The following is a 21,180-nucleotide window of genomic DNA, read 5'->3' as shown; positions in this document are numbered from 1 at the left end:
CCCCAAGAGGAAGAACACTTCAGTCACTGGAACCTACATCTGCTGACAGAGATCTGCCCACTCAATCCAGGAAAGAATTTGTAGAGGTCAATAGACCTTCTTTTAATGAAGAAAAATGATGTTGTCATAAATTAAAGGATTCTTCACCAAGTTATGTGCCACTCTGGGACAGCAGTAAGTCTACGGATTTATGATGCTAAATTCAGAGGCTCATTTCCCTTGGTGGACACAGCAGATAGCCTGATGTGGCTTTGCTATAAAAAAACACATACTCTTCACCTAGTTCTACTCTGCCAAAATAAAAGTGGCCACTTTGATACAGATGAACTTTCGTAGTTTCCATTCTAGCCTGGATGAAATTAAGGACTTGATTGATTTCTATCATCCAGTTTGTCTTTTCTTATATGAAACATTTCTGAAACCTGCAAATACAGTCACCTTAAGGCAGTTTTTGTTTTATTGAAATAACAGGTCGTACGATAGAAGACTGCATGGGAGGGGTGGCACTTCTGGTCGACCAGCCATGTACACACCCTGTTTTTGCCACTCGTTACACCTTTGGAGTCTGTCACCATCTGTGTTTCCTTGGGTTGTATCATCACTGTTTGTTCTGTATACTTATGTCCTGAAGAAGCTTATGATTAATCAGACTGTATTAATGTCCTTTTGAACAGGTACCATCTCTCTATTTAACCCTAGTTGACTTAAATGGGCACAACACACTCTGGGGTGATGCTGATATTGATGGAATGGATAGATCCATACTGTGCATTGATCACACCTTTCTCTATTTAATACTGGTTCTTATACTTATTTTCATGCATGTAGTTATTCTTTTACCACCTTTAAGCTTTCTACCTTCTCCCCTTTACTTTTCTCTTGCATTTTTTGGAGGGCTGACAGTAACCTATGGGGCAGTAATTATTTGGAGGGAACAACTTGTTTCTGTGTTCTTTGACCTCAATAAAGCTTATGAGATGATATGGAGTTGGCAAAATTAATGCTATCATCATACAACTTTCTTATCTGTCTCAATGACTTTCATGTTCATTGTTAAACATGAGGTTTATTTAGCATAAGCTCATATTTCTTTCAATCGCTTGTTTAAGGGACCACAGCAACCTGATTTATCTTTTCTTTCTCCAAAACCATTTGCATGCACTTTTTGCCACAAAAGGAGTATACATCCTAATCCTGAGCTCCATCTTGGTGATGCTGTTCTTCCCATGGTCCCTGAAGCAAAATGCTTGTGCTTATCTTTGACTATAAGCTGGCTTTTATTTCTTACATCAAGCAGCCACATGTCAAGTGTACTAAGATATTAACATCTTCTTTGTCCCCTCTTTCATCTTTTTGAGAGTAGATTGATATTCTACACTGATGATCTATCATGCCCATCTGTGGTTTGGCCAAGACCTAGGCGTTGAGGATGTTTGACCCCAATCACCATCTAGGGTTTTGGTTCTGCACAGGGGTATTCTGCATTTCTGCAGTAAAGAGTTTGTACACTGAGTTCCACAAACCTCCTCTTCACCTTCACCATTTACAGCTTTCTTAACAATACTGGAAGTACCATCTTCTCTTTGCTGAACATCTTTTGAACTGTTCTTCCATTCTTGTTTATAGAGATGGCTCAATATCAGGTGACTCTATTGGATCTGCCATGAATTGTTGTGGCTATGTGGTTACTTACATGATCCCTTTTACAATTTCTGTATTCACTGCTGAGTTTTATGCCATTTCTCTTGCCCTGGATCACACAAGCTATGCATTACACTAGTTGTACTATTTATATTGAATATCTTAGCTCTCTACTGGTCCTGGAATCACTTAGCATTAGTTGTTACTCTGCTCTCATTGATATTCTAAATCGACTGGCCCATTTTTCTTTATCTTTATGTTAATATCTGCGAGAACAAGCTTACTGATACTGTGACCAACCTGTGATGGAATTAGAGCAGAGAGACTTAGCCTTAGGGAGAACTGAACCCAACTAATGTTAAAGGTCCTGAAAAATGAGGGGATATAATGTTCACATCATGACCCAACCTGATGTGTCCTATGGTGTGAGTATTACATCCCCTCATTTTTCAGAATCTTTAACATCAGTATGGTTCTTCCCAAGGAGTTATCTTTGTTATGGGCCTCGACACTAAATTGCATCTCGTTTCTTCACCTGTACATCATCCATAACCTCTGGCAGTCAACACCTTCCACGTGGATTGGTCACCCACGTCTTTATATTTATCCATCTTTCCTGTTACTTCATGTGGCTATTTCTCATGTTCACTCCACTCCACTTATTGTAGATTTCAATTGATTGCACCCTCTTGGCTAACTTATCCTTGGTTTCTCAGAGTTCCATTGACTGCTCCACCCATCCCTCATCTACTTCTTTCTCCCTTCTTTTTCACCCTCAGTTGCATGTCCTACATCACAACCTTCACATTGTACTTCTTTACACCTGAACTTTGTTTGGTCCTTGGAGAAACGATTTGGTTCACATGTAAAGTAACTTCTTTGTTATTTAGTTCTGTTCATACATCTTCCATGACAGTGCACTTACAAGAACTTTTTGACCTCAAATAGCCATCTATCTGTTACCTTACCTTTTTTAAAAACATAAGGTTTTTGATTCATCTGTTCTTACTCTGCTTGTATGATTTTTCTAGATACTTCTCCATCCCTGACATCTTCCTTTCTAGATTGAATCATTCATGTGGTCCAACATTCCCTTGATTTACCTATGTTTGAACCACTTGCTCATATTCATGTCAATTGTATTTCCTTCTCTTATTTTTTTATATAGCCCATATTGTTCCTGATCAGTGTACACATTCATGACTCTTGATCCTCTGGCAATCTCATCATGACCTATTACATTAAACTCTTCTTACTGAAAGTTCTACCTCATGGTTTTATTGGCCTATTTCTTCCTCCAAGCCTTGGTTACAGTTGCCCTTCCATCAGATCTAACAATTCGTCATGAAATAGAGTAGGTTCTTCAGTCTGACATGTGAACCATTTCCAGTACATTCATCTCCCACTATCTCTGCCTAATTTTTATCACATTTTAGCCATGTTTCAGACTTTGTTATGGCTCTAACTGGTAAGTTTTATTCATACTTTCTTTTTGCAGAGGCCTTTATTTACTTTTTATCACATAGAATCTGCTCTGTTGCAAGTGGTTCCTGACCAGATGTTCTTTAACTCTAGCTTTATTTTCCATTTCTTTGCAATGCTTACTGTTGAGATGAAGTGTTTTGAAATATCACTTGTAGGTGAATAACTTCTCAGTATTTTGTTTTATATATATACATATACCCATTCCAGACCATACCACCCATGGATATCATAAGTAAAGCAGAAGGGAATAACTGCCCATCCCTGCCCTGCATCAGCTGAATAAATATTTAGGATCTGCTTTTCAAATTAGGTTTCTGTGATCACCCATTACACTGTTTCAGGTAATAACATCCCCAGGACTCTTCAATGCATTTTAACCCCTTTCTTCTCTTCTAGTGGAGTATAAGAGTCCTTATCAATTCCAAGACACTGGAGTGGTTGACCTGGGAGGCACCCTCCTGAATGGGTTTCCACAAAAGATGGCTACAATCATTCAGTCCAGAGTAGGGCAGTGGTGGTCTTCTGATGTAGATGAGACATTAAGCCATCACCTTTTTTGGATGATGTGCTTTCCTGATACCATTTAAACAACCACTGGAGTTGAGGTATTGAAATTGCATTTCACCCCTTCAATTGGGAGTCCTCATCCTACTACCATATGGATGTCAATACACTATGTCCTGGTGTTAGATTTAGAGTTAACTAATCAACATAAATCCTAACACAGGTTTTGGGTTGTCTGTCTTTCTCCTTTGATTTCCTCTGTTTTTGTTGTGGGTCACAGCAGCAGTATGTGGAAATTTTCTGGTTCTGTCTTTTGCTATCTCTTGTTCTCTCTTCTTATGAGAGACTTTATTAGCATTTGGATGGTTCCAGCATGTTTCATAGTTGGGGGAGTTAATTTAGTGCAATAGACATCCTTTTGATACCAAATGCCATGTTCCTGGATTGATATCTCATGGCTATTCTTTGTGTCATACCTCAGAATCAGAATGATTCTCAATTTCCCAGTCCTTGGGTTTGAGATAAAGATGGTATAATCCTCATCCTACCCTCATGAGGATGCCGGTACCCTGTGAAGAGGTCTTGAATGTAATTGACTTATCGAGTATGGTCCACCATGCCTTATCCACTCTACATCCAGTGGTGCATCCTTGTTTACCCACTTTTCTCATTGTAGGATTGAGTTACAGTATCTGTCACTGGTTAGAATCATATTCTAAAATATTCTTTCCTATTTGGATGTGCTTCTTTCTTTTTCCAACCTGATGTCTTGCACATTCCACACACACAAATGAAGAGTATTCCTGTTTAGAAGTGGTGTGATTCCCCCTCTTTAGATCTTCTGACTTGACACTCTCACCATCAGCTGTATCCTTCAGACACGTTTGGGGATACACCTGTTCTTCCCTTATACTAGTCTCCTACTAATCAATGTGGGATTCTAGTTAATCTTGAGAATGGAAGAAATTACTGTATTGGAAGTTTTAATTTACCTATATTGAAAATATATTTCTAATAGGTACTTCCTTCCTCTTACACTTCCCAGCTTTGCTTCCCACATTCTTCTAGTGCTACTCTCTTCTGTAAAACTATTTACCACTTTCAACAGTTATGTTTCTTGAGTTCATAAAATATCCAATTCTACATTACTTCAAATGTTTTGTAGCTGCTCTTCTCCCATGTGAATATCTCATCTCCTCATCTGAACGAGATATTACATTGGGGAAGAGGCTTTCTGTACCTTATATGCCAATGTATGAAAGTATATGCTCCATGGCTAAAAGAAAAAAAAATGTATATTCATTATGTCAGGAAAACTTGTAGATTCAGTAAGTCTAGACACAAAATGATAAAAAATCCTCCCTTTAACCCAAGCACTTTCAAAAGATGGACAGTTCTTCTTCAGGGTCACACTGGGAAGGAAAAAAGTATATACACACACACATATATTCAAATTTTGAAAACAATGATTTTTACAACTTTTAGATAAATTACAGTAAGTTTCTGTTGGCTAAACAAATTATCTTTAATTTGATAAAAACATTATTTTTCTCCAGTATGTCTGAAAACATTATGAAGTCACATGTCATTTCAAAACACTGTGCATAAATGACGTAAATGAAAAGACAATATGGAGCACTGAATTAAAGCTCTTGAAATGATTTTCAAAATGTAGAAACTTGTTCTTTTATGTCATTATCAAGGTTAGTGTTAATCAAAATAAATATACTTGCTAAAAATTAATTGAATTAATTTGGTGATTACTTATTTCCTTGTATATATTTATGTTTAAGAATGGATTCATTTGATCCTGCTTCTCAGGAATGCTTTTACTTTGTTGACTGGTTAACTCTTTATGTATAATGTTGTATACCAGATTGTATGTTAATTTTCATTCTTCTAACTAATTTGTTTTTTATATGTCAGTATGTTATACAACAGATTATGTATTAATTTTCATTCCATTGGCTGAGTGGTTCTCTGTGTGCCTATATGTTAAGTTCTATATCAAATTATATTCTGATTTTCATTCTTGTATATCATGTATACAGGATGATTCACTGATTCTGTTAACTGATTGGTTATCTTGGGTGCTGTTGTATCATGTTGTATACTAGATGATTCACTAATTCTGTTTGCTGATTGGCTATCTTATGTGCTAGTGTATCACTACATGCTGGATGATTCACTTATTCTCATTCTGTTAACTGATTGGTTATCTTGTGTGCTATTGTATCATGTTGTATACTAGATGATTCACTGATTCTCATTCTGTTAGCTGATTGGCTATCTTATGTGCTAGTGCATCATGTTGTATACTGGATGATTCACTGGTTCTCATTCTGTTAACTTATTATGTCATATATTGGTAGATAAACTAGATCTCAGCTGTTATCTTATAGATTGTTTTATGTGCTAGAATATCATATTGTGTATTATTAAACAGTTTACTAACTCATTGTGTAAGCTGACATACTGTTTTATGTGGTAGTGTATTTTATTGTGCATTGGATGGTTTACTAATGTTGTTTCCCTTCTGCTTTGTAAAGCAGAGCAGAGTATATTGATTTGCCTGTATCCATCTGCCATGATCTTGTAGACAGATTATTAGAAAATTGGATGAATGGATGTAACATAATCTTTTTTCAACATTTACAATATATACAAAATTTTAGAGCAGCTTAACTTTTGAAGGTCATGGGTCAGTGGTCTTTCCCAGCCATGATATATTGTATAGCATGAATGAGTATTGGTCATACTTATGCATCATATAATACATACAGTGATTTAGATCTGATTAAAATTTGAAATTTATGGGTCTGTCAATCAGCATGGGGACTTTAAAATAATGTATAACATTAGTGTGGGCACATATGTTTAATACAATTAGTATATCACAGTTATTATATTTGAATCTTTTGTTTTTATCATTATCAGGAGTATGAGAAATTGAAAAAAGATTTTCATTGTCTGAGGAATACATGCCAGGAATATGAAACAGCACTAGAAGAGATGGGTGTTCAACTTAGTGAGTAAGTAGAAGTTTATGAACACCTTTTTTTATGACATAGTTTGAATGCAGCACATTTATTAACCCTTCTTTTACTGCCTTGGCAAGTTATACCAATCACATGACCTCAAAGTGACCACTGGAATTTTGACACTAGTTTTTAACATGTTATGTGTATCTTCGTGAATTTTTAAGCACTTAGTTAAATATTAAAAGTTTTTTGTAGACCAAAAAGTCAACTTTATTCATAACAATTTGGCACAACTAAACGCTATGCATTATTTCTAGGTAGTTCTTCAATGTGGTACACTTGCTTAAAGTATGGCTTAATCAGCTCATGCTTGTGAAAAACATGTTAACTAAAGATAATTATGTATCTTATACATGAAATACACAGGTTTTAAAGTTAGAGATTCATTATTAAAATGTTCTTTTGGCAACACAATAAAATTGAATTATATTTTCTTGTACTGAATTAATACAGTGAATTAAACATAATATCTTGAGTATTTGGTATTAAAGATACCATATGTTTTAACTTGAAAAAACTCAAAACCATTGGCATGGTTAAAATGTATATCAGTTTCCAATGGCTTGGGGTCTTCCTTCAGCTGGGAAAATGTAAGGGTAGTGGCAAAAGTCTTGTGTTTATTTTACCCTATGACAATAGTACAGTGTATGTATTACACATAACCATACACTTCCTTGTCCACCTTTATTTTTTACTAACACACAGTAGTGATAACTGTTGTCTGACCAGTTCACATTGTTTATTGTTGTGTTAATAACCACTAATCCAGTGTTTTTTTAACTTTTTTTGTGATCAGCATTGTGTATATATTGTGACAGTAAGCTTTACACAGCCTTGTTCAATTTCTAAAAGCCATTAATGCAGCTGTTTTTTGAACAACACAGTGAATGTTGTGTTATTCACAGTAACTTTACTTTGTTCTCATGGGATTGTAGCTCTTCCAACCCTACATAACAGATGTAGAGTTGTACACCACACTTAACTACTTTACTCACTTGTGGAAAATTTAAATGATCTTAGCTGTTTTCTAGCAATCCTGTTAGTCTCTTGCACTTTGTACAGTGAACATTGGCTGCTGTAGACTAGGTTCTTTCTCTCTAGCAAGGATAATATTCTTCATTATTCCGTATTTTTAGGGAGAGAAAGCTTTGCAATGCATAACACTGAATGTTCTTAAACAAATGAGCAGGAACTGAATTATACGTAACAGTAAGTTAGTGCTATTTCAACAACTTAAGTAACTCTTCTGGTAAGAAATACTGAAAATAATGACAAAATACATCAAAATTCTTCTCAGACACGTGAAAATCTAAACATCTCTGGAAATTTCGTTATCTTGGTCAACCATTAAACCAATGGATCAGGTGGGACAGCTGCACAATCATCGCTGAACTGCAATTTTGTCTTAACCTCTTTAGATTCATACATTCAACTTCTTCAAGTAGTCTGAATATTAGACATAGTTGAAAGTATGTACATCAGTGCCAAGAATAGTAAATTTGTACTTGTAGTAGCAAAATAAGTATTGCTTATGATTATAACTGGTTATTCAAAATAATAATTATATTTGTCTGTATCATTATCTTACTGTAATACTCATATAAAATTACTTTAGTACAGAAAAATATATGTGATACTAAGCTATCTTGAAGTGTCTTCCAATTTAACAAAAATTGCTATTGTAGACCTAAAATTTACACTTATAAATATTTAAATGAGGCCAAATAGATAAGCATAAAGGAAGTTTTAAATACTTGCATTAGATAGGTAATATTTCAATATTGCATAATGCTCTGTCAGAAATGTAATTATACCTATTCTGTTTTACTTTGAATTTGCCTTTGACTCTCTCACATGTTTGTTTTGTGCACTAGTACTGATATGGTAGTTATATGAAAATGATTTTAAAATGAAGTTATTTAGTTGTGTAGTTAATGCAGTTTTCAAGTTAGCGTCTCCGATGTAGTAAGACTACAGACTTGTGAAGCTAGATTCAGGGTTTGATTCCCCACAGTGGTTACAGCAGAGAGCCCAATATGACTTTGCTCTAACTCAAATAAATATACATACTATATATGTATGTTGTATGAAACACACTCATATTCTGTTTTTCTTTATATTGACATAGTGTACTTCATATTATGTTTTAGGCCCACTGCAATTTTCCTTTGTTAACATTTCATAGTCCTTCAAAACTAATTGTTGATAAAGTTTACCATGATCTGCAACTAACTTATACATATTGTAGATTAGTTTTGATTGGCAATGAAATGACCAACAAATGTGATTATGGAAAGGAGAAACTTCTAAAATGTTATTGAGAGAGTCCTAGAGGAACAGTCAGTGTTACTGTTAGAAAAGTTTCAAAATAAGAAATTCAGAATATGAGGGTAAGAAAAGAGAGGTAACAGTGAAGCCCTTGTTTTGGTAACAAAAGTGAAAAGTCTGTAGATGAAAAAAAAACAGTTTGAGGAAAGCAGCATAAAACAAGACTTCTAGTAATATACAAACAAGGAGCAGATTTTTCAAACTTTGAGTTTCCTTCTTTTTTGCAACATTCAGACATTTCTTTCCACATGCACTGTAATATGCACAGTATTACTTTAAGTTTTTTTTTAATTTTGAAAAACTGGTTGGTGTGATTGAAGGAGTGGCCAAAATCAAATTTAAAGGTTATTTTGTCTGAAATGAAAAACAATTAGTGTAATTACCATGAGGATGAACACAACACATAGGTGGAAAGTGCCAAACTTTTTGTTATTGTTTCTCTTTTTAGGTCAAGTGCAGGTAAAGTAGACTTCATTTTTTTTTTTTTTTACTCTCAATGCCACTTCAGTCCAATAGTCAAAATAAGGAATAGCTATGACATATAACAACTGTATAGCTTTGAAACAAACAAATTGATAACTTAATAAATATCCCAAGCCACAGTCACAGTTTGACACTATTAAAGAGTCAAACTTCAATGTTTTCACAGATTTTAAAGAAACTATAAGTTTGGAACCTCGTACCTGGACAAAATGACATCATCATTGTATGTATTTTGTGGGTTATTTTTATTTTATAAATTTCACTGATATTTATTTAAATTTTAAAAGCTTAGTTTCTTTTTGTATTTTGTAAAACTATAGTTTCCTGAAACCTGTGTGAACAAATTAAGATACAAATGTTTATGTGTATTTATAATACTTGAAAAACACTTACAACTGAAACTGTAAATACAGCAAAAATAAAGAACTCTTAAGTGCTTTCATGTAAGAAATATTCCTCACTTGTGAAATGAGGTGGTGTTTTTTTTAATTAAACATCTTCAAAGAACACTTTCGAATGTTAGTTACTCTTGCATATAATTTCTCTTTTTTTTTTTTTTTTTTTATACTCACATCTCACATGAGTGATTTCATGATAATTATTCATGGTCTTTCTGCTCAGCATTGTAACTCATTGGAATAAAATTTGAGTTGTTTTCTTAGTACCCTGGTATCTTTTTGGTAACAGAAAATTTTAACGTAAATGATTTAGTTCAGTTTTAATTCGAACTAATGGAACAAATGTAAACATATAATCTCCAGTTTTAATTCTAACTAATGGAACAGATGTAAACATATAAGCTCTTATTAAATTTTCATGCATGAGTTTCATGTTATACACTTTGGGTTTAGTGAACAGGGATAATTTAAGTTGATATTTTGCCAAGAAGTCAAAAATCAAATTGTTTCTTACAGCTCAAAACTTCAACTTGAAGATCTTAAGGAGAGCCATTTCACATTAAAGGAAGCTGTTTGGACAAGTGATAAGGAAGCAACAACCTGTAGACAATGCAGCAAACCTTTTTCAGTCGCTAGGCGAAAGGTACGTTCAGCATGGAAAAAGACGTTTTTAATGTAACTGATTTTTTTGAGGCTTGCACTGAAGATTTCCAACTTATTCTGGTTTTACTCAAGACAGCTTCATGACAGATAGAACAATTTTGTTTTCAGTCATACAACATATCCTGTAAACTGTTCTTTGAACAGAAAACTTGATTTCACATTCACCTGCATCTGAAAACATGACATCATATGTTAAGAACTCATTTCATGTTTTAGAGATTATAAAAGTAACCAAGAGAACCTTGCAAACATATATGAAAATATATATATCAATTTTGATATATCCAACCTACTTGTTTATATATACATTAGTTTTTGAAACACCTCAGGTACTCTGCCAACAGTTTGAAAATAATAGAACTTTTAAGGACTCTACCCAATTAACAATCTCCACAGTAATAGAATAACTTATTTCCAATATGAAGCTAAATACTACCACCTTCAAAGAAGACACAGGTATGAGCTCTATATAGAAAATTTCACACTCAATATTTCAAACAACCACTCTAAAACCCAAGATTAGGCTCAGATATATTGATACTACACTTATAATATTATCACATGCTGCAGACAAGATTTACAAATTTGTGAACTAAGCAAAAAACATCCTCATACACTTCACAATGGAAATAGATCAATGTAAGAAACTCCTATACTTAAAAATAATATGTATCAAAGCAGATAACAGATGCATCATGGTAGAGTATTGGAAACCCACAAATACCCTTAACTATAAATAAAACCACCCTAAAAGTATAAAGATGGGCATCATAGACAGCCTAGATTGATAAAACTAAGAATGCAAAGAAGAAAAAACACTAGAACTATATATATGTAAAAATGGCTGGTTTGAGTTGAGAAAAAATTTATTATGCAGAGGAGTGAACAACTTTTCAACCTTCTTTTCTTATTATCAGAAAAAGAAGGTTGAAACGTTGTTTGCTCCTCTACATAAAAAAAAAAAATTCTCAACCCAAACCAGCCGTTTTTACACATATATTTTTCTCTACAAGTGGGTTTTCTCGTCATCACCGATTAAAACACTAGAACTGTCATTGGTAATGGATACGTATAACACTTGATAAAGAAGATGAATGCTGAGAATAAATAGAAATATAAACACACACCTACAGCCATATATATTTATGATAGGAGTCTCTCTAAAGGCATGCAGAGGATATGTAATTAGTTTAAACTCAAAACAGTATTCTGAAGCCATGTCTCTGTACAATTGTTATTAGTGAATACCAAACACGTAAAAGATGCAGTGGAAAAAAGAAACACATTTATAACTATCTTTCTGAATGTTAACTCTTAATACATCAAAGAAACAAAAGTACCAACTAAATTAAGAATTCAGTAGCCTAGTAAACCTACTAGACTCCACAGTGTCAATCTGTCAATGATAGTGCATCATGCCAAAAGAGAGCATATGTTAAACTAAAAATATACCAAAATAGTAATATAAACCACACCCAAGAAAATAAAAGGATACTGGTCTTGAAAAGAATTAAATACATTAATTACTTCAAGCCCTAGTGGGTTTGGCTCCAGACTAGCAAATACCTCATGTGCCTCTCTAACAAAAAGACCCAGAATAAAATCCTGGAAACTACCACCACAGAAGTAGTATTTCCAAGATAACATGTCACCTTCACAGGCAACATAGCTTTATTCATTTTTTTTGTGAGATTTGCATGCTTCTAGTCTTGAGCTAACTAACTCACACCTAAAAGTCACATGTTTAACATGAATTGTGCTAGTGCATGATGGATCATCAATAGATGATAGCCCTCCACTAATAGAAGAGTGACATAACCCTCTCACTCAGTAGCTCTTCTTGAGCATTTGTGTTTAAAATAGCTTCATTCTTTTCAACAGAATTATCTCGATTGAAAATGTTTTTTAAAAATTATTAATTATGTTAAGTTTGCAGTGATTTATGAAAATTAAGTTCCAAAACATACTTAACTTCACTTACACTTATAGTTATTACTCAACTCCAGGATTTCCTCCTTTGCCCATCTAAGCATTGAATTGGTTGTGTTTTTTGTTATTTTTTTTTTGCTTTCTCCAGCCTTTTATACCACACTCAGTTGCTCTTGATTATATCTTTGCCAAAATACTCTTCACCTATGTCAATGTGCCCTCTGTCCTAGTACTATATGTTATTTCAAGAATGGAGTAAAATTGGGTCTCTTCTTTCCCCTCTGATATCTAGCATCACACAACAATTGGGTGGGGAGCACACTTGGTTGAAACTGTCAGTAATCTTATTTGTCATTAGATGGAGACTTTGTGGTGTTCCTTAGAAGGGCTTCAAGGATGTAATTGAGGGTGATCCTTGACATTCTGAAAGGATTTTTTTTTCTTTCACCTTCTTTTAGTCTATTGGTTTTTATTACATTTGTGAGACAGTAATGAGCTTATGAACTTGCATCTTTGGAATTTGAAGTTTGATTACTTATATTGGACACAACAGATATCCCAAGGTTGCTTTGCTGTGAAGTTAAACTTACTGACAAAATGTTTCAGTCAACAATAATCAACACAGTCTCTAAATGGCATGTATAAAAACAAAAGGGAGTCACTTTGGAATAAGTTATCTTTGATTTATTTTATTCTGTTGGTTCATTGAGAGTGTGATGTTTTGGGTCTTTACCCGGTTGTATTTGAGCCTGCATGTTGCTTGATGGCAAAAAAGTTTGAGAACAAATACTTAGTTACTCCCTCCATGCACTAATATTGCTGTTCATGCAGGGAGATTTACTGCTCAGTTACATGAACGGACAACTGTGTGACTACCTTCAGGTGGAAACAAAGATTCTCAAGAATACATCTTCTCTTGAAAGTTTGGGATTCTAGAACTTTTCTCTTCATTCATGCACATTGTAGTTCATGCAGGGAGGTTTACGTTTCAGTAACATAAAGGGACAGTTATATCTTATCCAACATAGTTGTCAGAACTTTGTGATTTAGCCTATTACTGCTAGGTAGAAGCATTTTACAACTGTAAAATAATACATCTGCTAATCGAATTTACGGATTCTCGGGAGGAGTTCATAGTCAACCTGAATAGATCAATGTCCCCTGATTGGCAGAGGGTGAGTCTTATGAGACTTGTATTTCTAAAATCCAACATTTTATTTTCTTTCACTTCACTTTGTTAGAAGAATCTCAAGATCACTAACATCACTGATGACAAGCATTGGTTCAACTGCCATTTTCTCCATTCATCCCTGTTGTTGTTTGCACCTTGAATTTCCTTGGCTCCTACAGGAGGTCATAATTCCACTCAATTTATAGTTCCTGACTTTCCTCCCTCTCAACATAGTACCACTGATACCTAGAATGAATTCTGTCTATATTTAAGAGTTCTACTAGTCATTTCGATTGTCATCATTGGTGCAGGTGATTATTACATGCTTTCAAGGTCTGTAGGGTCCTAAAAAGAGAGGAGATTTAGTCTTGTCATCAATTTTACTTGTCTATATCAAAACCTAGATTCTCCAATTTTCACAAGTTGTTTCTTTCTCAATCTGAGTTGATATATTTTTTACTGGGATTGTATATGTTTAAGTTCATCGTAGTCATCTCACCACTGTCTGCATTTTTTGTGCACAAAGGTCAAGTACTGCATCTCCAGGTTTTTACCTTTGAACTTGCATCAGTTTGACATAGGTTCTGCCATGTACAAGTCTTTCTTCTCACCAGCTCCATTCCATTGCATCATGTACAAACACCATTTCATAGATGACTCATTACTCCTGACACCATCTTGTCAATTGTCAGTACATCACATCCTTATTCTACTTTCAGGAACAACCAAGATGAGCTTCATTTTTAGGGCTGAATCATCTGTTCTTGCATCAATTCAATATGCCACCAGTCTGGTATTTTTCTGTTTTTTATCTGGTCACTCAGTTGGGTGATATTGACTCCCATCCCTTTAACACTATGGAACAGAAAACCCATCTCTTATCTCTCCTTCTCCCACTGTTAAATGGTTCTTTCTCTTCTGAGAATGTGGACATCGCTTGAATTTCTTGTGGCTTTGAGATGAGATCACAAGAGGTCCTTTTAATGGTTTTTTTGCAACAAAGGGATCACAAACATAAATTCACTGGATTTTCCATTTTCATTAATCTGGATCAATCTTTGAACTTGTAGGGTTGTTAAGTTGGGATGCTACTAAGATATGGGTTCCTCTACCTTCACCTTGGCTGAAGGTTCTGTCTCTTCATAAATGTTGTGCTTCAAGGACAGGATGTACATATCAGCAGTTAGGAATTCCAGAGTCTACGCATTGACAATGAGGCTTTTAAGGAAAATTGTCAGGCTTTGCTATGACAATTCCTTGGTGGTGTCTTGGATTTCTTATTGAGGAGACACTTGTTCCAGGTCTTTATGTTTTCAGATCTTTGTCCTCATTTCTCAGAATCACTCTTATCATATCACCCTACTGACCTGCTATGTTTCATGGGTAGTGCCTGCAGTAGCAGATTCTCTCACCAGAACAGATGCTGCATTGCAATGGATTGGTTCTCATTTTGCAACTCTGAATGGTGAGTTGGCCTCTCACTGGAACATCAAGCAACTGGCAGTTTGGTTTCAAGTACTTCACCTTTGGGCTTTGACAATATATTTGTTCCATCAGGATAGGATGGAATAACAACTCTAAGACCTTCTTATCAATTCATAAGTTACACAGGATACTTAATATGATTTGTTCCAATCCATTGATATTACCAGATTGGCAGTTACCCCTTGGTTTCTACTTCTGCAGTTCCTCATGGAGTGTTCACATCTTCTTAATCCATCTCTGTGGAAGCACCCATGATCTGACATGGTACATCCAACAATCCAAAAGCTCAAGCTCCAGACACAGAGGTTATGCAGTTCTTCACATAGCATTGGGGTTTAATTTCTAAGGTTGCCATATCTCTGTCTCAGTATTTACTTAGTCTTAAAACAAGCATTTAAATATTTATCAGTAGCAGTAATATATATGTATTTTGGCAGTGGTGTATTGAGAGGAGGTTGAACCAACTTTGATCAGAGTTCCAGCCATAACTCATTTTTTTACCTGACTTTAGGCAAGGATTTTCACATCTTCCACAGTCACCATATATAATGAAACCTTACTGACTACCATTCAATTCTTGCAACTACATATTATTTGAGTCTCCAGTACTATTTGTATTACTCAAGTGACTTTTGGTCGTTGGTTCCAAACAACCATTTCAGTTACCTAAAAGGTATATTAAGGTTATAGTACATGCCATTTTTTAACACCTGCTTGTAATCTGATTCTCATATGCTGTATAACCTCTTTATCTGAAGGTCCAGTTTTTGTTGCTGCTGATCAACAGACATTGCCAGTTGGAGTGGATTGCTCTCTTTGTCCATTGACTGCTTTTTCTTTCTATCTACATTCCCAAACTGGTTATTTTTAGTCAAGACACTGTCAGACAAGGAAGAAAATGGATCCTTCTAACCAATTCATATCATTGCTATTTCATATTTGTGTCCAATCAGAATTTTGTTGTTGTCATATTCAGTGAAGATCTTGAATGTTTTTGTTGCTTACACTAATATCTTTAGAGATGTTAAACAAAGACTTTTTATTCTAGGCTGTCTTTGAGGGCAAGAAACCTTCTATGAGTTACACTTATCATTTCTATGTCCTTAGCAACCCAGTTTAATTTCCTGTTGGAAAATATTGCACAGACTGATATGTGGACCTCCCCTAACATTTTTCTCTCACATTATTTGCATAACCTGGCACTATTTTCATTTGAGAGTTTTTGCCTACCCCTTGTAGCTATCTTAAACACTTCTGATATATTACACAGAGGGTTGAGTATTTTCATTACTACTTTTCAGAGTTCCTTACCTTGCTTTCACAGGATTGTACTCTGTAGTGAAGTTTGCCCAGGCAATGTGTTTTTAACAAACCAGTTCTGCACTAGCAACCACTAGTTCAACATACTTTATACAATAGTTTCTGTATAAATGAAGTATTCCATAAGACCACCTAGAAGCTAACTTGGTGGTATCAGGTTGTTGCTTATGAAATATCAGATTTTTAAAGAAAATGTGAAACAAGTACATCTTTTGTTTTACTTATTTTATCAAAATAAGCTCCTTTAGACTCACTGCACTCCTGCTAACAAGTAGAAAGTTTATAAATGCCACCTTTAAAGAATTAGATGTCATTTGATACAGTTAAGTATTCAAAACCCCTTCAATTAACCTTTAGTTTACAAACGTTTTTCTTTTAAAAAAATGTCCACATGTTTAAAAAAGTAATATTCTGTAGGGAAAAGGTGGGTAAATATGGTAGATGAGGTAAAGTTTCACACTAAATTGTTTTAGGTTTTTGGACAGTAATGCATGAGACATGATATTGAGCATTGTTATGAAGCAGTCTGGATCCACTGCGATTGACTATTGCTCAATGTTTTTGTGACAAATTCTGGTGTATAAGTTCAAGTTCACAACAATATTTTTCTGCTGTGATTTTTCTTCTGGGTTTAAGAATGAGTATTAGATCTTTTGATGACTACCAAACACTGACCATAAGCTTCTTAGGACAAAGAGCTGGTTTTGTGCTTCTTCATAACTAATCCACTGTCTGGATTGTCATAAATAATGAATTTTCATCACAGATGACAATCCTATGGAGAAACAGGTCGTTTTTGATGTGAGTAGGGAGTAAGAAACAAATTTCAACTCATCTTGTTTGATGGTTTTCAATCAGTTTGTGAGGTACCATATATATAATGAGCTTTTACACCTTACCAGTTGCTTCAAGACGTTGAGAAGCTGTTTATTAATGAACATTATGTTTTTCAGCATGTTCTCTCATGATTTGGCAGATATCTGATTCAAGTATAATTATTCCTCATTAATGGCTGTCTGAGGACAGCCCTGAAGCTCAGGCCTTATGACATCAGCATGGAATCTCCTAAACCAATGCTTTGCTGTGCACTCATTAGCTGTGCCATCACTAAATGCGTGATTCATATTATGAGCTGTGACAAAGCTTGAAATCATACAATGTCTCTGTTGTTGAGTCAAGGTCATACACAAACAGTACAGTCTGAATGTGTGCTGACCATGCTAATCTTTTTGGTTTGCCAACACTTATATATGGGTGTTCATTGGCATACTTGGGACTTTTTCCTTATGATGAATAGTATACCCTGGTAGACATAATATGCAGTCTTTCACAGGTCTACCCCTATTGAGCTCATTTCATCTCATGTCACACTTCATGAGCTTTTCCTTGGATGCTTTGTGAAGAAAGTTGATCTGGGTGAGGTTTCATCTTGAAAGCTAGTTTCCCTTATTTGGAAACTAAACTTCTGATATACACCTTACCCTTTATCCAATCACTTTCATTTAGCTTCATCTAAGAATGAAGTTTTTTTGAGTGCAAGTGTTTAGAGAAATCACAGTGAAGGAGGCTGTGTTGCCCTCCTATTAATGGAGGGCTGTCATTGCATAATATCATTCATGGTGCAGTTCATGTTAAACACATGATTTTTAGGTGGGAAGTAGCCATAGGTAGATGCACTAAGAATTAAACTCTTCCATATACAGAAGTAAGCATCTGTCGAAAATACGCTTTTGGGTAAGGAAGACGTTAACTTTATTAAAGACTGCTACACATTAGCAACTAAAACATGGGATAAAAACTAGTTATTAAAAATTAACAAATTAATGTTTAAACTTAGATGATTATAGTAGCTACTAACCTTCACAACAATTTATATAAAATTATAAGTATTTTTGCTTTTGTTAATTAAAAATTAGATTAACTAAAGGCTATGTCTTATTCACTGTACATAGATGAATTCCTAACACAAGTTGAATTGCAGTTAGGATTAGAAGGAAAACATTTCACTCAGTGGAATAAACAAACATAAGACATCTAATCAGTATCAACTTTGATGAAAGTTAGTGAAATATTTTGAAGGAATAAACATTGAAAATGCTTCATTAAAATTAAATCTTTATGTATATTAACTCATAACTTTGTAGGTACCATAAAGAATTTTCTGGAGTCTGGATTTTGCAATTTTTATTGTTGCAAATGTAATTTTGAAATCAGTGTAGATTTATTAACAATAAAACTATAAATATAAACAACTGTGGTCCCTAGTAATGACTCATTCAGACTAACATTTAACTGACAATCACTAATAATGTGAAACATTAATGTATTACTAGTACCTCAGACACACCATTATTGTAATTTTGATTTATACCAGGTTGCTTGTATTTGGTTTTATGAATTACAAAACCAGTTTTTTATAGATTGAAAGAAGTTTCAGATGTTTTGACACACACAGAGAATGCTTTAATGAATAACTTGAGTGTAAATTATTCTCTTGATATTTGCAGAACATTTCTTTGAGTCTTGGAAAAGCCTCAGACCTTCTTCTCTTAAATTATATTCTTCAGAGAAGTAGTACACTTACTGTTTAATTATGTTTCTTTATTCATTTTATGTCCAATGGATGAAATGTGGCTCACCTTTATAAAAAACTTGTGATCATATTTATTTTTACAATGTTTTTCAAATTGTACTTTTTTCAATATGAATTAACGAGAAATAGTATTTAAATTTTATTTAAAGTTTTGAAGGTTGAATTTTGAGAAAAATTTAAAGCTGAGTTCTGTTAAAAAAAAAAAAAGAAAACAAATTAGAAGATACTTAATCTTATATTAGTACATCATGGTTCTCCTCCCATTCAGTTTATTTAACAATTTGATGTTTCCATATTTTTTTATTGTTCTGCCTCCATTTCTATATATATTTTTAGGTTGAGCTATGTTGGTATTATATTTTGTCATTGATTTGTATTTAATAAGTTTTAACTAGATTCAGCTAGTAAGGTTTCAAAAGGTTATATACAAGGTTTGTACATACTTTACAGCACCATTGTCGTAGCTGTGGTGACATATTCTGCAGAAACTGTTCAGACAATACCATGCCTTTGCCATCTTCTTCCAAACCTGTTCGTGTCTGTGATGGTTGCCACACACTTTTGTTGCAGAGATATTCTGCAACTTAAATATCTTATTAAGTGTTCTTCTTCAAAACTTGTGAATCTCAGAGAATGCTTGAGACTGTGTTAGTTAAAGTGAATTCATTGTTCAATATGTAAAGTAGAAATGTTCAAAATCTAATTGTTTACTGGGAATACAAACATGCCAAATGAAGAACAAGCATACATTCCTGTAATGTTTTAAAGTAATTGATAGTCTTATTTTACATACAAATATTTACAAGCACAGTTGCTTAGAGCTAAAACATGCTTGAGCTAGTACTGATGAAAGAAATCTAGATTTTAGTGTCAATTTTGTTTCTCAAGTTCTTATTTTAAATCTATTTCACAACAATCTCAAATTATATAGAAGCTCAGTCTTATATTTTTCATATTTTTATTTTATCTTAGGAAGTAATTTAAGGGAAGTTTTCCTTGATAATAACTATAATTTAGTTGTCCAATTAAACTATTATAGGTAATTTCTTGTACTTTATAAAAGTTTACAGTTGATGTTAATTGTTTGCATCATGGTGTTTTTTTTTTCATGCATGGTTCATGATTGAAATGTCAGTTGTTGGTATTTTCTGAATAATCCAAGCTTTATGGTATTATTGGAAAACTACAAGAGAACTAAATATTTTATATTTTATTCCCTGAAAAATGTTATTTCTAAAATAAATAATTTTAACCAGCATCTGGTATATCGGATTTTGAAAGTATGCTTTTCTGCTCACAGTTTAGGTTTTAAAAGTGCTTTACTAGAAGTGTAATTAAATATTGTATAAATGCCTTCTAACATAAAATAATAATCTGGATCACTAAAATTATTTCAAGATTTAAATGTAGCCAATCATAAACATAAAAACCTACAATTTTGATGAGTTGTAGATACAAAAGTGATGAGATATAGTTTTCTGACCCTGTAGACTATGCTACTTATTAAGCAAAACCTTTAGTCATAAATATTTTTTGAGGACTAGTGAAAGTGAGGAGAGCAGTTTATGAATTTATGTGTTTACATTTAATAAATAATTTTTATCAGACTATGAAATTGATTAATAATACAACATTAAAGTTTCTAGAAATATTCAATATTTTGAATAGAAAAATTCTTAAAGACAAATATGGTTTGACAGATTTCTAATACTGATTACAATATATATTGAGGGTCTTATATTTCAGTGAGTAAAAAAAAAAAGAGCACTCAGTTGCATAATGTACTAGTAAAACATAATACTGAAAAAATAAATAGGTTTGAAAAACAGTGGTCTCATTTTGTCCATATTATGAAGTTATGGTATATTCCTAATGAATAATGTAAGAAGAGAAAAATGTAGAATGTAAACAGCTGGTGTTAGATTGTTCCATAAAGTGAGAATGATTATGTTTTTTCACTGAAGAGATAGATATAGCAGTTGAATTAATATATTATCAATAATGGTTATGTTTTTTAGGAACAAAAAAGTACAATGGTTGGTATTAGTAGTGTATTGTCAATACTGGGAGGAATTATGGTTATACAGAAGACAAAGTACATTATATTAAAGTGATTTTGAATATGCATATCAGCAAACC

General features: G+C 33.7%; 1 protein-coding gene across 2 annotated transcripts in view; it reads left to right on the top strand.

The window, feature by feature from the left end:
- Window positions 1–20,869, top strand: part of LOC143253648 (RUN and FYVE domain-containing protein 2-like) — an 80,736-nt gene extending 59,867 nt beyond the window's left edge. For both annotated transcript variants that reach the window (XM_076507844.1, XM_076507845.1), the window contains 3 exons: window positions 6,568–6,662; window positions 10,397–10,523; window positions 19,492–20,869. In XM_076507844.1, the coding sequence (XP_076363959.1) occupies window positions 6,568–6,662; window positions 10,397–10,523; window positions 19,492–19,629 (360 nt within the window). In that variant the 3' untranslated portion in view covers window positions 19,630–20,869. The remainder of the gene's footprint in view (window positions 1–6,567; window positions 6,663–10,396; window positions 10,524–19,491) is intronic.
- The last annotated feature ends 311 nt before the right edge of the window (window positions 20,870–21,180 follow it).

The sequence above is a fragment of the Tachypleus tridentatus genome, chromosome 6 (assembly GCF_004210375.1).
Source record: "Tachypleus tridentatus isolate NWPU-2018 chromosome 6, ASM421037v1, whole genome shotgun sequence".
Taxonomy (NCBI): domain Eukaryota; kingdom Metazoa; phylum Arthropoda; class Merostomata; order Xiphosura; family Limulidae; genus Tachypleus; species Tachypleus tridentatus.
The sequence above is the reverse complement of the archived record's forward strand: the minus strand, read 5'-3'. Positions and strand labels throughout refer to the sequence as shown.